General features: G+C 33.2%; 1 protein-coding gene across 2 annotated transcripts; it reads right to left on the bottom strand.

The window, feature by feature from the left end:
* Positions 1–269: 269 nt before the first annotated feature.
* Positions 270–17,020, bottom strand: LOC108607193. 2 transcript variants are annotated; one of them, XM_033294471.1, is made up of 7 exons: positions 16,901–17,020; positions 16,563–16,706; positions 2,408–2,740; positions 1,090–2,346; positions 897–1,021; positions 714–832; positions 270–630 (listed from the first exon to the last, which is right to left on the bottom strand). In XM_033294471.1, the coding sequence occupies exons 3-7, from the start codon at positions 2,696–2,698 to the stop codon at positions 572–574; spliced, it is 1,851 nt and encodes a 616-aa protein (XP_033150362.1). In that variant the 5' UTR covers positions 2,699–2,740; positions 16,563–16,706; positions 16,901–17,020; the 3' UTR covers positions 270–571. The 2 variants fall into 2 exon arrangements, with proteins under 2 accessions (XP_033150362.1, XP_017853342.1); XM_017997853.1 differs by having other exon boundaries at positions 563–630; positions 699–832; positions 16,563–17,020.
* Between the last annotated feature and the right edge of the window lie 943 nt (positions 17,021–17,963).

Raw genomic sequence — 17,963 nt, 5'->3', positions numbered from 1 at the left:
ATAAGTAATACTTTTCTGTTTTCAGTTAATTATATCAAAAAATTTGTTGTGTGTGTGTGTGTGTCTGTGTTCTGCGTTCGATTAACTAGTACTATGTATAAGTTGTATTTTTAAATTTTTGCTACTGAAAAAGGAAATATCTACGCTTCATATACACAACGAATGCTAGACAATACGCTGCTAATACAATATTTATATTATTTTACGTGTTATGATAATTAACTAATATGCATATATATAGAATAATAGTAATATAGGAAAACAGTTATAGTAAATAACATGAAGCATGTAAATCAAAAACACAGCTTGTTCAATTTTTTGTTTTTCTTTTTCAATTTCTTTTTTTTTGCTTTTGTAGTTTGATTAAACTAACTCAACTCAAACTAGCCTCACACTTAACTTAAGTAGCTAAACTGTCTTTTCATAATCGTTTGCTGCGTACAAACGCTTGCCCCACATGTGGCAAGTGCAATAAATACAATGGGTATGTACTTAAAAAAAAAAAAAAAGAATTATTATATTAATCTGGGTTGATTTTTGAGATTTTGCAACATTTTCGTTGGTTTTTTTTTCAAATTTGCGGGCGTGTCCACAGCTCGCTCAGGTCCTTCTGCCGCAGTTTGCTGAGCTCTATGAGAAAAATGCAATTAATTAACTGGCGCCCAGCTCAAGCTCAAGCTTAAGCACTCTTCACACACTTTCAACTAACTAACCCAGCTGTGTGGGCAGCACATTGCTACTGCGAAAGCTCAGATCAAAGCGCGACTGCACGGCCAGCTGAGTGGCAGGCGAGGAGGCGCTTAGACCAATGGAGTTGCGAAAACTGGTGCCGCTAAAAACAGAAAGAGAGAGAGCGAGATTAGCACTGGCACTATGCAGATTATATATAGACGCACCTATAGGGATGCTTGAGACAGCCGTAGACCTCACGATAGCGTCCATAGAGCGTGCCATAAGAGACGCCCAAAATGCGAGCAGCTTTCTTCATTTCAAGTCTTTTGTTCTTAATGGCATCAAGTACCTGCGACATAAACAACGCGACGTGATGTTTTATAAATAATTAAAGCAAGCTATGCTGGCAATACTAACACGCTTGGTAAACGGCTCCTCCCAGAACTGCGGGCGTCTGCCTTTGGCCAAATAGTCATCCATTTTGATAACATCCTGCCACTCGGACAACTCTTCGTTGGTCAAACGCAGCTCGGCAGCATCATAATCCTCAAGCTTAACCTCAGCATAATCAACAGCAGGCTCAGCAGCAGCAACAGTTGGATTGCCACCATTGCTGGCATGCACCACAGCAGCAGCTGCGGCAGCAGCAGCCACCACGCTGGGCGCAAAGTCATGCGCCATCATCATGCCATGCTCGTTGAGCATATAGCCAGCCTCGTTGGCTTCACCAGGCGATGCAAACTTGGCAGCAAAGCTGCTGGGCAGCAAGGCTAGAGCGCGTGCTGCATTTGGCGACTCGGCGCGATTGGCCAACAGATGCTCATTCTCAATTTCCTCAACAGTTTGCGGCAGCGCGCGCTGCTGCTCCGCCAGCTGCTCTTGCGCGGCGGCCAGCGCCTTTTCTGCCGAACGCTCACGCTCAGCGTAGAGACGACGCGTAGCATGACGCAGCTTGCCATGACGCTCACGTCGCTCACTGCATTTCTCGCTGGACTTCTTGGCTGCACTAGTCAGTGGCAATGCACGCGCAACCGCTGCCTGCTCCAGCTCTGGCTTTATGTCTAGCGCGCCTGGCTTGGGACTCAGCTGACGCTGCTGTGGCGCTGGCTGCTGCTCCTGCCAATCCTCTGACTGGCAATCCTCTGTTTGACGCAAGCGCTGTCGCTGCTTGGGCGGACAAGCCGCTGGCGGCGAACCCAGCGCCACACTTCCCACAGGCTCATCCACATAGGCACGCGCCGACTCCAGATAGGCGCGCTGTGCTGGCTCCAGATTGGCTGCATATTGTGCCAGCTTGCGCACATTGAAAACATCGTAGGTATCATCCAAGGGCGGACGTCCACGCTTGCGCTTCGGTCCCAAGTACGCATCGACGACGGGCGCAGCGCAGTCCACGACGGCCGCAGGCAGCGGCGTCAACGCTGGCAGACGACTCAGCACGTTGTCCTCGGCGCGCTCTGTGCTGTGTCTGGGCTGCGCCTGCTGATGCTGCTGCTGCTGCTGCTGCTGCAGCATGTCCTGGGCATAGCTCTCGGCCAGACTGCGCGCTGGTGAATGAAACTCAGCCGCTGGCACTGGCGGCGGCGGTCCGTCCTCATCGTCGCGCCATGTGACCTCAGCCAAGCCCTTGATCTTCAGATCATCTGCAGTTTTCAGCAGCGACGGCAAGCTGGCCTGCAAATAATCCAAATAAGCTTTAGCCAATTGCTTAACTTTAGTTACCTTAGCTACTCACATGCTCCACATTAATCTCGCCCTTGTACATAAACTCGATTAGGCATTTAACCTCAGCAAATGTCACATCCTTCATTATGATTATCGGATCTCGTTCACTGGCATAATTCGAGAGCACCGAATCGAAAAAAGTGCTGCAGGCGCAAAGCACAACGCGATGCGCTCTTATCAATTGCCCCTCGCATGCGAGGGTCACATCACAGAAGCAACCACGGTCCAGCAACTGCGAGAACATTGTCTGCAGATTGCTGTGATGGTATTTCCAGCGCAGGCAGTACTGCTGCGGTAACATCTTGTCTGCCGGCTGAGACTCGAGACTCTGTGTGCTTCAGATCTAAAAATAGAGCAGAGTTTCCAAGAAACAGAATTTTAGTTGTGCTCGCAACGGGACATATTCAAAATAGGCAACTAATAAAAAAAAGGTTGCAAATAGTTGGCCACACATTTGTAACTTTTACGCCCACACAAAATATATTATTTGCGATTTGATGACTGTTTGAGCGTTAATAATATCTAAACTAATAAAGCTAATACAATAATTCTGTGTGCTATTTAATACCAAGTATAAGTATATAAATATAAAACAATAAAAGCTACAAAAACTCGCATGTACTAAGTTTTAGGTGCTTTTCAAAAAATGCAAAGAAATGTTTTATTTTTTGCATTAGCTTTTGCCAGTCCTATTTATAAGATAAGTTAGCTTAATAAATTACAAAAAATAAACTAATAAAACAAATATGCTTGAAATTATAGTTAAATTTTTAAGAATTGCTTAAACTATAAGCTTAACTTGAGCACAATTTAATTTTTAGTGTTTGCAACTCAGAATAAAGGACATAACTTTAACTTAGTTAAAATCGAATATGTAAACTCATAACATAATCTAAGCTAACAATGTTTATGTAAAATGTGCCCTCTTCACATTTCATGCAAAAACGAAAGAGTCTTTCTTGGAATAAATAGTAACAGAAAGTTCACAGAATTTAAGAATCGAAGCTTATCGCCTAAATTCTATGGCAGCTTTTGCTAAGAATATTAAAATATTAAACATATAAAACGCTTGAATCGAATTCGCAGTGAAATTCGCTTGAATTTTTAAATATAAAACGTCGCATCATTGAACATTCATTTTCATATATCCTTAAATTCAATTTGCTACGGAAATGACTTTTGACAAGTGCACAAATTACATTTTCAATTGAGAACCCCAACAGGTTTTTTCCTAGGAATTCATAATTCGCATTTCAACTGAATTATGGACCAGAAATAAATGCGTTAGTGGTATACGCATATAAAATATATAAGTAGTAGTTAGCCAAGCGACGAGGGGGAAAACAAAGCAGAGCAAAGAAACGAAGAAAAATGGATTCTAGGAATCCAGAGCTTTAAACAAAAGCAGCGCAGCAACAAAAATCATTTGCAATAACGTAACTAAATGAAAAATTTATAGTACACACCACAAAGATTCCTAGCTCACCACCACCCACCCCCAAGACCAACCAAGCCACCCACCCAACGTCAGTCCGAAGCCACAAGAGTTCTTCATTTCTTTTTTTTTCCTAACAAGAAACAGCGATATATTTGTATTCGTTTTTTTTAATTCTTTAACCTTTCGCGGCAATCAAATCAAGCAGAGATGGAAGAAGCAAAAGCGAATAGAGCTGCCAAGTGGAATTCGAATCAAGTGTATCTAAGCTTTGGTTCTAAGAAACAATCACTTAATGAAAGTAGAGAAAAAATGGCATTCGTTGAGATTTGAATGCATTTTACAAAGAAATCACTTTCAAGTACTCAACACTAATTGCACGCAATGCGGCTTAGCTAGAATGCAAATCTATTACCAGGCTGATAATATATAGATTTTCGATTTTTATAGTGGCAAATATAAAATCGGTAAAGACAGTTTATTGCAATTACTGCCAAACTACAACTGCAAAGTACAAATCAAGACTTTGTATAAAAACTGTTGGTAAACAGTAAACATGTAAATTTCTTATCACTCATCAGTTTCATCTTTTTAGCCCTTAGCCTAATTTTTATAATACAAATAAAATTCAAAACTTGTTTTTTATGATTTGTATAATAAAAGTTATTATTGTTTGACTTGCATCGCTATTTTTGCATAAGCATCAAAAAATAATTTTTATGAAAAACATTTTTGGAAAATTCAAATTCCAAATTTACTAATTTGCTATTGTAAATTTATTATGCTACTGTCTATTAAATATGTATGTACAAAGGAGTAACTGTTTATTATTTTCTAAAAGTAAACTGTATTAACTAGAATTACTTTTTTTAATGCGCGCAATTTCAAATTTTAAAGTAGAAGTTCATAAAAATAAAATGCACAAAATATTAAATTAAAAGCAGCAAATTTATTTTTGATGAGTTCAGAGCATCATCATAATAAAAAAAAAGAGCGCCCAGTGTAGAGGACCCTAAATTTCATTACTTTTTATTTTCACTTTTTTTTTTTTGAGAAACAAAATCAAGATGATAAAAAAAATGCTGGCAAATAAAATGCGCAAATGAGGGATTTTTTTTTAAGTATATAGGCAACTATGTACAAACACACATGCATGTATAAAAGGTATTAAAAAAAGTGCACATATATAAAATATATGTATATATGGCGTATAAAAAAGCAATGTCCGGTTTTGCCAGCAGTGGGTGGCAAGGAATCATTTGGCCAACAGTTTGCTGCAAAGGGTTTTTTGATCCCAACTCACACACACACACACACACACATACATCAGTAACTTACTTTATATGAGCCGTTACACATTTCAGGCTCCTTACAAAAAAGAGTACAACAACAACAACAACAACAGCAACAAATTTACAACAAGAGCGCAAAAAGAATGGCATAAAAAATACATGTTTTATTGTAGTATATTTTTCCCGCCATCTCTACGTTCGTTACACACGACCCAAAACGACAACACTACTGCCTTACCCCTCACCGTGCCCCTGCCCCTCATTCTGTCTTTCGCCCATATAACAAACCCATCAACCATCAGCCAGCAACCCCAACCCCCACACACAGTTGAAAAAATACAAAAAAAAAAACTCAAGCCAATCCAAACCGAACCCAACTTGAACTCAAGGCCCACACACAGTGCAACAACAACAACAACAAAGAGTAAGAACAAGCACAACATACACACACACACTCACACACACACACACACACACACTCACACACACACTCACACACACACACACACACACACTGCCCACTGTTTGCCTTCTCCACTTCTTTTGGATTTTCTCATGGAAAATATTTTTCAGTTTTTATCACATTTTTCTTCTTCTTTGGATTTCGCTTTTTTCGTAATTTTTTTATTTTGTCTGCTTTTTTTTCATATATTTATTTTTTTTACTTTTTTGTCCTGTTGTGTTTGAGCTGGCTTTATTTTCTGTTTTAATACTCTGTCTTTGGGTGTTGGTTATCTTAAGTTTGCAATTCTTCAGGCAACAGTAATTAAGTAATTTATAATATTTAAATTATAAGTATTCAAGTTTTTAAATAAACTTGTTGCATTCGCTTATTTGCGTCGTACTATAATTTACAATTATTAATTTTCATTGTAAAGCTGTTCACTTTTTTTAAATAAGTTTTTTGATTATTAATATTACTTGATTTTGTATGCAAAAAAATAAATTGCATTAAGCTTAAATGAATTGATAATTAAATAACAAAAATTGCTAAATGTATTATTTGATTGTTTATTCATGCGTTTTCCATTTACTATATTTTTATAAATATTACAAATATTTTTTTGCCATCGAAGTTTAATTTATACTTTAGCATAAGACCTGTAGCACATATGCAATAACTACTGTAATTCATTTAACACCAAGAGTATAACATTTTCGTTATTGCAGCAACGATTTTCTTTCTTTTTTTTATCAAACATGCTCACATACTTATATATTTGTAATACACTTTGACATTTTTAATAACAAATTTTAGTGGGTATATTAATGCTGTGCAACAAGCAGCTCTCAATTCATAAGATATATGTATAAAGTCTTAATCAGCAAGACAAAATTGCATCAATTGAAATATCTCTGCATTCGTCTGTATGATAGCAAAGATTATGAGTTTTATTATTCCATAATCTTTGATTACCACTAATAGCCATAATTTAGCATGTAGACAGACCGATTTTGTTTTGGAATTATAGGTACTCTGCTTTCGTTCTCCATAAATTTGAGCTTACATACACTTTGATACCAAATTTTCAAACAAACAAAAATCTTTGAAATTATTTTTGTTTTATTTTTCTATATACAAAGTACTGAGACATATTAATCGAGTGCTATATATAAGCGTGTGTTTGTGTGTGTGTGTATTGCTCTCTTGCCAAAGTGTATTAACAAGTCGTATGCATTCAACTTTTAGCTGCGCTCTTGTGTTTTTATATGTACGTAAGGCAAGAAACGTCGTTTGCTCTGCTGTTGAGACGGGGTTGGCGGGTGGGTGGGGGGAGTGTCTTGTGGGGTGCTTTAGTAGGGCCGTGACGCAAAAAGGTTGCGAGCGGAAAATGAAAAAAGACATTACAGCAGCAGCTCCGACGTCGACTTCAGCAGCGGCAGCAGCAGCAGCAGCAAAAAAAAAAATAAATGAAAACACAAAAAGAACATAGTACAGCGGGAAATAAAAAAAAAACAACAAAAACAAAAAAACATAACGACCGTCTCTCGTTTTTTTTTTATTATTATTATTTTCATTTTCTGTCTTTCTACATTTTTTATTTTGTATTTTTTTTTACTTTCTTTGTTGGCAGTTTTTTAAGCTGTAATTTTTTACTAGACTTTTTTATGTTTATTTTTTTTTTTTGCGCAATTTTATCCTTTTTTTAAATATCGATTTTTATGTCAACTTAAATGAAAGGTACACAGTTTTTCATATTAACAACAACAAAGAAGAAAAAAATAAATGGAATTTCGCATGTACAAGTATGTGGACATGCACATTCCCACATGTGTGTGTGTGTGTGTGTAAATGTGTGTGTGTGCATTCTTTATAGCGACTAATTTAATTGAGCTATAAAGTTAAACCGCTTACAGAAAATTATATTCAGGATAAGGTATAATCGTTCTTCACAGAAATTGTAGCGAAATATTTTCGATATATATTATATTTATATAATCTGTTTATAAATAAATATTGGATTCCAATAGCAACAAATGGTTATAAATTGCAAAATGTTAAGACTGAAATTCTCAGGAAACATCTAATATAAAAAAGAATTTCGAATTTTTTTTCGAAATTTTCGATTCTTTTTGGATAACTGCAATATTTTTATAATCTGTTCAGTAGTTTAAAATTACGCAATCTTGTGGTTAGACTCTTAAACTTAAAAATGTTAGTACTAAAAGTTTCAGGGAGCATAAGAATAATATGCAGGATTTTATATAAAATTTAAATTTCAAAAAACTTTGATGGAAAAAAAATTTTTTAAAGGGAAACCAAAATTTAAAAAAAAAAAAAAAAAAATAAACTAATTTTAAGAACTGAAATTAGCAGGAAAATTCTTATTATAATCGAGGATTTAAAAATTTGTTAAAGTTTTGAATTCAAGAAAACTTCAATGACAAACTAAAATTTCAAGCCGTTCGACTTTAGTTCAGAATGTAAAACTATTATATATATGTATTTATTTTGTTTTTACGACTGATCTACGACGAAACGTCAAAAATAAAGACATAACTTCCAACACCAAATGAAATGGCGTTAAGTCATTTTTATGACTTTAAACAATTAGCCAACAGCTGAGCATTTGCTAACTTGCAGTAATTTCTATTAGATTATGATGTTTTCAAACTCTTCAAGCAGTTAAACATCACTAACTAACGTAGTTAGTACTTTGTTTAACAATTTTTACATGGAATCCATAGTAAATATCAGCTTTGTGTACATAGCCATGTAATGCATTAAGTACACACATTTAAGCTTTTATATACACACACACAGATACACACATGCAAGTAAAAATCCGTTTCCCTCTGCCAGAGCAATTTTCTTTCATTTTTTTCCAGATGCTTTTGTAATTTGTATAATTTTTTAACGTCGTCGTCGCCGTCGTCGTCGTCAACAACGTTTCAGTTGTTATTGTTGCTTTTGTATGTTGCTGGGTTTTTTATTATTATATTTTTTATACATATATATATATACTTTATATACATCTTTTTTTTTTTGTATTTTTGTAACGTTTTTGCTTTTGTTTCTTGCTCATGCGATGCAAAACAAAAAAAAATATACTGTAATATAAATTTATGTGCCAACAACGTAGCAAAGGAGCGTTTGGCGGTTTTTTTTTATATGCGCAGCAGCAGCAGCAGCAAGTGTGAGGTTTACAAAATGACAAAAAATGGAAAATAAAAATACCCACACACAAGTGTGTGCACAACTTTTTGTTCTTGATAAAGAATTTCTATAGCTAACGCTCGTTATAACTTTAAGGATAATAAATGTATTTTCATGTTCTTATTTTGCTATAAAATCTGAGCTAAAGTTGAGTTCTCGCTGCTCGACGTCTTTGGGCATAATTAATCTTTTGCTTTTGTTTTATATTGAATCACTGGTTTCGCATAAATATTTTTATTTACATATAGTTGCTTTAAAATTATAATATAGATAGATTTAAAAATGTAATGAGTTACATAAATAATATGCAAATAAATAAATAAAATAAAAGCATTTTACAAAGTATATGCAAATAAGTTTAAAAAAAAAAATACTATAAAAAAAAAAATACATTTTTGCAACAAAAATAATTTGTTTTTATGATGCTGTATTTTCATTCACAATTATTTATATATTTATTTACAAGCTTAATTATTATACAAACTAATATAATAAATAAAGATGCTGAGTGCTAATTTATGCTAATTAGTTAGCATATATATAATTATTAATCGCTTTGCATATTTTTTATTAAATAGTATAACTAGCATTATTGGCATTAAACATTAAATTAAGTCAATACAAATGTTGACATAAATATGTTTTTATTCTTTTTAATTATTTTCACAACACGCTAAATATAAAAATGAATTCATGTTTGCATATTTTTATGCTCAAATTAATTTTTTTTTGAATATATTTTCTTCATCAATAAATATTTTCCCATCTAGCGATACTTTCTGCATACGAGCAAAATATAAAAAATAAATTTATATTTGTGTATTTTTATAATAAGGAATGCATAAACTCATGATTACTAAACGATCGCTGATTCATTTATATTTTTGTTTTATTGCATTAAACGACTTTCGATTATTTACAATACCAAACATGCGTTCTGTAACTTGATACTAAAAACTCTGACTACGATTTGCACATATAGTATAAATGACAAACAAAAAATGCACTAAAAAATTAAATAAACAAAATGCAAAACGAAACAAAAAAAGTCAATTTCATAGCAAAGTATCTGCTTGAAGTTGTTTATTGCACGCAGAATTTCAAGTAAAAATTTTTACTGCTGCGCCAGCTGTTTTCAGAGTTCTTACTATATCTAGTTAACCTTAAGCAGAGCACACTGTAAGCCAGACATCATAAAGAATGAAAAGCAGCCGAGGCACAACTTGCAGCAAAAGCCGCAACGCAACAAACTGCAAACCAAGCGGCGACAGCAACAGCAACAGCAACTTGCAACTTTAAGATGCTCTGCATCAATTGTTATTGTTGTTGCTTCAAGTCCAAGTGCATTCGCCTTCCGCTGCACTTTTTTTTTATATTTGTAACTCTTTTTCAAACATACTTTTATTTTTAGTCGTAAGCCAAGGTGGCTGAACCTTTGGCTTGGCTTGGCTCTTGCTCTGGCTCTGGCTGTGGCTGTGGCGCGGGTGGCAGGCATTACCAACAAACAAACGAAACGAAAAAAACAGGACTCACCATAAATAGAGTCCTAGCCAGCATAACCAGATTTCAGCTCAAGCGTTGTGGCAACGGCGCTACAACATTCCAGTTTTTTTAGTTTTTTATTGAGCACCACAAAAGCAAAAATTCTAAAGCTGCATTAGCTTTTTTTTTATGCTTGGCTATTGAAGCGCTGGCTATGATTTTTATATACAAACAAGCATATAATCAAATAATTAAATATAAAAATAACGCTTGTATTAAAATATTTTTTGTATTGAAATAATAATTGAAGGAACATATTGAATGCAAATAACATTTGAAACAACTAAACTAAATTAAAAAAAAATTAGGCAACCTACAGTTGCAAAATACTATTGTTTACTTCACTAATTAATAAACAAAAGCATAGTTTACTGCTATTTTATATATTGTTATATCTTTAATTCAATTTTAAATAATTTTGATGTCGAAAGTTGCGAAGATTTATATAAACTAAAGCTAAAATATAAAATAAACAGCTATATTTACTGTAAGTAGTGTCATTAAAATGCCGCTAGATGGCGCTGCAGAGCGTTAACTATTAAATTTGTGTTTCAATGCGCTGTGTTTCTCTAATTAAATTATAAATAAAACTTGGCTGCGCCCTTTTTTTGTTAATTTGCAACTACAAAAAATTTATTAAAAAAATTATACATTTAAGGAAACTACTAATGGATAATTGCAAAAAGCGCTTGATGCAAAAAAAAAAAAGCTTGGGGATTTTTTTAATGCTGCTTTGGTTGGCGTTTATTATTAGTTTGTATGTGTGTGTGTGTGTGGTTTTTTTATATTTGACAATTTAATTTATACGAAAAAATGTTATTTTACTTGAGTATAAAAACATTATGCTGAACTAGTTCGATCAACTGGAACCCTTAGAGCATAAAAAAAACAAAGATTTTGTCGATGGCAAAACCAAGAAGCATTAAGCACAGGCCATGAAAATGCTGCACAAAAAAATGTTTTAAAATAAAAATGGCAAAAACAACAAAACAGCGAAAAAAAAAGTGGTAAAGTAAGCAAGAAGAAGAAGAAGTTGCTGGGGCCGGAAGATGGATTGTAATATGCTGTAGACCGCGAGGGGGGTGCGAGCAGTTGCTGCAACATTGTTGTGTTTTGGTTTGTCGCAAACAAACAAAAAATGATAAGCGCAAAGAGACAAACAACATATTGGCAGTAAAACTTAAAAAAAAATGTAGTAGCTAAAAGAAAATCAAATGAAAAACGCAATAGAGCTCGCTGGCTCGCTGGCTCGCTTGCAGTAATATGAGTAACTCAAAAGAATTTTACACAAGTTACACAGCAGAGTAAGAGATAGATAAAAATAGAAATAAAAATAAAAAAACGTTGACAGTTTAGTTGATGAATGTGCTGCTTTGCCAAAGTCACAGACCACAAACTAAGATTGCTGGCTAAAAAGAAAGAAGCTGCTAGCAAAGCAAGTTAGCACCGCTACCCCCTCTTCAACCCTCCCCTGCACCCTTTTGTATTTTGCGTTAGCCCAAAAGCGAGCCACCTGCTAGCAAAGAAAAAAAGGCAACAACAACTGTCGACTTCTACTTTTCTCTTCTAAAAATTACTAACTCACTCTTGCAGCAGCAGCAGCAGCTTTTCATTTTCAGCATTTTATTTTTTTTTCTGCGTCGTTTTGTTGCAAGTTCTTGCGAGCGAACGCTTCTACACAAAGTGTGTGGCAAGTACTAAAAGAATGCAATGCTATAAAAACAGATATGTAGTAAATACAGGGTGCCGCACAGTGAAAGTCGCTATCAAAGGCAAACGCCTGAACTAGAGTTCAATAGATTTCCATTTGAACTATACTAAATATAATAATAAATAATATTTTTTTTATTTAGAACATCATTAGCACAGTTACTTTGCTGTATACAGGGTGACCAGTGAGCTCTATTTGTGTACAATACAGCACAAAGATTTTAATCAATAATAAAAAATAATATTTTTATTCATAAATATAGCCCAACATATGAAAAATTATGTGTAAGTCTGTATACAGGGTGTCTAAAAAATGTTTATTTTAAAGGCACATTTCTTTACATTTTTGTTTACTATGCAATTCGATCTTTCAATTAATAAATATTAATATTTTAATGATAATCCCAAAACATTCATTTGGTAACATTCTAGCAAAAATAACAATATTTTAACAAAATGATAACATTGATAAAAGTTGTAGCTACTGTTAATTATTTACATGTAACATATTTCAGTATCTTATTAAAAACAGTTGTATTAAAAAAAAAAAGCTTACTGAAAATGTCATATTTCAAAATTATTTTTAAACTTCAAGCATCAATTACTAATTTTATTTTCAAACCAAATCTATTACTCATTGCAACAATTGTAAATTTAAATTTAGCACAAACGATTATGACGCATATAAAAATTATTTTGCTAATGCAAACATAGTTAATAAAACTTTAACAAACTGTGCACAGTGGTACCAAAGAGCGCGCGTAATGAATTCAGTTTTTTATGCTCAACATAACAACAAAAAACTTCGTTTTCCTGTGTTCCTTGTCTTCAGTTTTTTTTTCCATTATTTTTTTAATTTTTTTTTCGCAGGCCCCGCCAAAATAAAAAAAGAAAAAACGCCAAGCAACACCAAAATGAGAAGTTACTTTTTTCATACTATATGTATAATATATATACATTTTTTTTGTTTTTTGTATTTTGGCTGCTGCTGCTGCTGCTGCCACCAACGAAGGTACAATGGAAAATTGCAAGGAACGGAGGCAGCAAGGACTAAAAACGTTCATACATAGTATATAGCTCGGTGGCAGCGTTCGTCGTGTAGTGAACGAGGGATGCGGGGACTGGGGAGGGGGTAAATAAATTAAATGCTTTTTGCTCAACTATTTTTTTTGCTGGCGATGTTTGCCTTGTTTTAATATTTTGCTTGCCATCTTTTTTGCACATTATTCTTTTTTCGCCCCAAACACAGTCAAAAGATATATAATATATATGTAAGTATATAGTAAATATATACATTGTCCCTAGAGTTTCCAAGAAAAGTGTTTAACATCATTATATCATTCGAATTTTTTATGGCTACTCGATTTTGAAGCAATAAACTTGTATTAATTTTGATAATTGAAACGAAATTTATAGAAAAATATACTTTAGTTTTCAATATCAAAGACTATACATATTCCAAACATCCAAAGTCTTAGAAAGATTAATAATATTAATTACATGACGATGAAAAATTCCAAGCACTCGAACATTTGAAATAAGCACATATAAATTTAAATATACAAAATTTTCTAAACATTTTTTCAGATTAAAAATTCAAATTAAAAATAATTTTATTTATAATATAAAATAAAATTAGTTCTAAATTTTTTTTATACGTAAATTCCAAGCAAACATTGCACTTACTTTAATTATTATTGTTATTATTGTAAACAATTTAATTTATATATAGAGCAGCTAAAGCAGCAATCGAGAGAGAGAGAGAGAGAGACAGAGAGTGAACGACAACAAAAAAGTTGTTGTGATTCATATTATTTATTTTGAAGTTTTGCTTTGTATGTACAATAAATTGTTTATGTGTATAACTAAAATAATTCGATTGTTAGTTTTTTTTTCAATGCAAAAAACTTACAGCTTGTTTCATTTGATGCTGTTTCATATTTGTGTAGGGCAGGGGGGAGGGAGTATTGCAACTGATACTGGATTTCTTTTCGTTATGTTTGCAGTTTTTCAGTTTTTCTTCTTTGCCTTTTTAGACAAATGGAATTTTTATCTTTGCCTGCTGCACTTGCTTTGATTTGATAGTTTTTGCTTCACTGTGCGCGCTCTATCGCTCTCTATTTCTATTTCTTCTCTCTCTCTCTCTCTCTCTCTCTCTCTCTCTCTCTCTTTTGTAATTTTTTGCTAAAGTGGGTAAACAGAGCAATGCATACTATAGTACATAAGCTGTTTATATAACGGTAGTTCTTAACAAAAGGAAGTCAAGTTTCGAAAATAAAGCGCTATAGGGTAACTGTAGTTGTAGCACATCATCAAATTACACACACACACACACACACGTATGCTTATGTGTGTGTATTTGTATCAACAAATTTCAGTCTAACGTGTTTTTTGTTAGTTTTGTTTTTTTCATATTTATTATCTTTTATTTTAGCGTAGTCAACAACAGAAACACATTTCTGTCTGAGCATTATTTGTTGTTGTTTATTTTTCTATGCGTTTAATAATTTTTTTTTTGATTTTTTTTGCTTTGTTTACACCTTCTTTTTTTTAATTATAAATAAGCGTTGATATCAGCGCTGCGCAAGAAAAATATAATAAATTCCAATAATAGAATAACTGATATGGAAACCAAAATAGGCGCCAGCTAAGGTTAAAAAATAAACAGTAAAGCGGCGCTGTAACGAATTTGTATTTTATTAACATATTTTTGTCATTTATTAGGCAGGCCTGACTGTTAAATTAGTTGCGAGTGGGGGGAAAAACAAAACAAAGCAAAGCAAAGTTAGAACAAAATTAGTACATTTTATGTAAACAACTAATAAATATAACATTTAGTATTTAATATGTATAACATTAAACATTTAATATAATATATATAACATTAAATTTAGCATGCAAAAATATAATAATAAAAACAAACAAGACAAATGTGTTAATATTATTTACGTTTTAAACATATAATCTCAGCAAGCTAACATTACATAAGAACATGCAAGGGCAAGCTTTTTGTAGGATTTTTCTTTTTTTTTCATTTTTGGCAATTTCCAATGAACAAGAATGGACTTGAAGTCGCTTCATGTCAATGTTGCTCTTGTTGTTGTTGTTGTTGTTGTTATTGCTCGTTGAACTTGAATTTTTGTGAGCCAACTGTAATTGAATTGCTTGTGTGTGTGTGTGTGTGTGTGTCTGAGTGCGTGACTGATGTGGCTCTCTCGCTCTCGCTCTCGCATGCAGCCTCTCTCTCATACTCTGCTGGCTTGCAATCGCAAATCGCTGCGACTGCGACGCGCATACGAATTACGTTATGAAAACAAAAAACTAATAAAGCAGCGGACAAAAACAAACAGCAAAAACACATTCAAGCAGCAAACTTGGCCAATTTGCAATTTTAATTTTTTGTTGTATTTCTTTTTTGTATATAATTAAAGTTGAAGTTGTAAAAAATACAACAAAATGAGCAACAATAACAGCGACAAAAAGCTTGAGAAAGAAGTCAAAAGCCAATCAGCGACTAGCAAATGCGCTGCGATCAACAAATAAAATAATGAGAGACTGTCATTAATAAAATATATAGTAAATAAATATTATGTACATTAAACTATATTTCTATTTTTTTTTTGTAGTTGTTTGCCAGACTTAATTGCTTAGTTTTTTTTTTTTTTTCTTTGTTGGACTTTATATGCGAAAAAGGCGGAAATTGTAGATGTCTCCATCATAAGCCCACTGCCCCGCCCCGCCCGCACTCTTTTAATAATTGAATGCGCCCCTCACCACAAAATAAGAGAGATAACATAAAAAACAAAACATGCAGGAAAAATATCGCGCAAAAAAAATTAATTTACAATTGAACAACGCAACGAAAACAAAAAAAAAAATCACATTTTTTTAATCTGCCTTATATGTACATACGCCTGTGTTTCTCTGTGTGTGTGTGTGTGTGCTCATGTACATTTAATTTTTTATCACTTTGATTTTGCAATTTGGCTTTTATGAAATGTACTTAAAAAAAAACACAAAAGCTGTGTTTGTTTTTTTGTGTGACTTTTTTCTGTCACTTCCTGCTAAAAAGCAAAAAACAACAATTGTTTATAATTATGTGTCTGTGTATATTTTTGTATTTTTTATGCTTTCCTTGCATTATTATTTATGTCAATTTAAATTTGAATACAAGTAAAGTAACTGCCGGGCAAAGTCAACAAACCCGGAAACTTTTGATGAGAATCAACAACATTTTTTATTTACACACATATATTTCTTATCGTAATAGCTAAAATTATAATAATAGTGGTAACATCAGCATCAAATATTAATAACTTTGAAAAACAACACCAACAACGCTATTATTAATGCAAAAAACAATAGGAAATAACCCGCAAAAACACAAAACTTTTTTCTGCTAAAAATAACATTTCGACTTTCCTGCTTTAGTTGCTGTTTTTTGTTATTATTGTTATTGCTTTTGTCATTGCTTTTTTAGCACACAACACAACAAATATATAAATATGAAAGTAATTTGTTTTCTCACCCTGCTTTATGGCTTTTCGCAGTGTTATTATTATTGTTATTTCTCTCAGCTCAAAAGTATTTCTAGCCCAAAAACTCAGAACGACAAAATCTTCGTCGACTGGTCTTCATTCATACATTTTGGTAGCGTGCACTTATTGCTGTTCTTCTTTTATTTAAACAAAAACAATTCGTAAACAAACAAAACAAAAAACGTTATTTATGTAGCGCGCGCGCTTTTTTATTGCTAACGTAACGGTGAAATTCACAAGCAATGCAACCGATCAAGCTGCAAAAAACAAATTGCAAAAAATTGTTTGTTTTGTTCTTATCTCTTATGCATATATATTTAACATTTACCACGTTCGCGTAACAATAAAAACACTTGTAATTAAGTAATTGTTCTCAATGCCTTACTTTAACCGGCAACAGTCGATACGTTTTTAAAGCAAAATAACCCGCACAAAATCCGGCACAACCTCCCCCTTTGACGATTACTTTAAAAAAAAAAATTATAACGGCGATTTGTGCGAGCGCGAGATCCGAGTTTGAGTTCGACTAAATTGTTCGTTTCAATGGTTTGAGCAATTGCGCGAGTAGAGCAGCGACATGTGTGCGAGCGAAAGGTCCGTTGATTCAAGAACTTGAACTAGCTGCGATAAGTCGAAGTTGCAACTCGATGTAATCGACCCAACAGATATTTCAAATTAAAGATTACCGCCAAAAAAGAACAGAAACTACACAGTACAAATAATTCCATAATATGATTTCCTGCTGCCATTGCTATCTTTTTTAGCAATTTGTTTGAAGCTGTCGCAACGGTGTGGCCGATAAACTCTCACAAACAAAAAGCTTAGGCGCTTTATTTGAAATTTAAAAAGAATTAGTGAATATTGAATATTGTTTTCCAACAACAAAAGCTTGTATTTTTAAAGCAATTGAAACACAGTTAGGTCAATAAAAACGTTTATATTTCAAGTTCAAGTATATGTATCTTTTTTCTCATATTTGTATATATGTATATATAGAAGTATTTTGTTTTGTATAAGTTAATAAGAGCACAAAACTCTGCTACGTATAAAGCTGAAAGTTTTAATTCAAAGAGTTTTGTATGGGACGCTTGGCATGAGGCATTATTGACTTTTAAGAGAAAAAATTAATTCATACAAAAAAAAAAAAACATTAAACGAATTGTACTAAGCCATGAGTCATCTAATTGGCCGAATTTTTACCGTCACAATTATAGATAATGTAGATATATGTAAATGTTAATTAAACTTAAAAACGAAACTTAATATAATTGCAATACATATTTATGTTACGTTTGCCTTTCGTTTCTTGTTTCTTTTTGGTGCACTATTAAAAACGAGTCAACAAAAATGTTACAAATTCCATGATTAAAATTAATCATTTAACTTATACG

The sequence above is a fragment of the Drosophila busckii genome, chromosome X (genome assembly GCF_011750605.1).
Source record: "Drosophila busckii strain San Diego stock center, stock number 13000-0081.31 chromosome X, ASM1175060v1, whole genome shotgun sequence".
Taxonomy (NCBI): domain Eukaryota; kingdom Metazoa; phylum Arthropoda; class Insecta; order Diptera; family Drosophilidae; genus Drosophila; species Drosophila busckii.
Note: the sequence above shows the minus strand (reverse complement) of the source record. Positions and strands in the feature narration are given on the sequence as shown.

Excerpts from the sequence above, each read along its gene's own strand:
- LOC108607193 (XM_033294471.1), bottom strand. The coding sequence starts at position 2,698 with ATGTTACCGCAGCAGTACTGCCTGCGCTGGAAATACCATCACAGCAAT. Across the intron at positions 1,022-1,089 it reads AGGAGCCGTTTACCAAGCGT|GTACTTGATGCCATTAAGAA; the intron begins GTTAGTATTGCC and ends TTTATGTCGCAG. Across the intron at positions 631-713 it reads TGTGCTGCCCACACAGCTGG|AGCTCAGCAAACTGCGGCAG; the intron begins GTTAGTTAGTTG and ends TTTTTCTCATAG.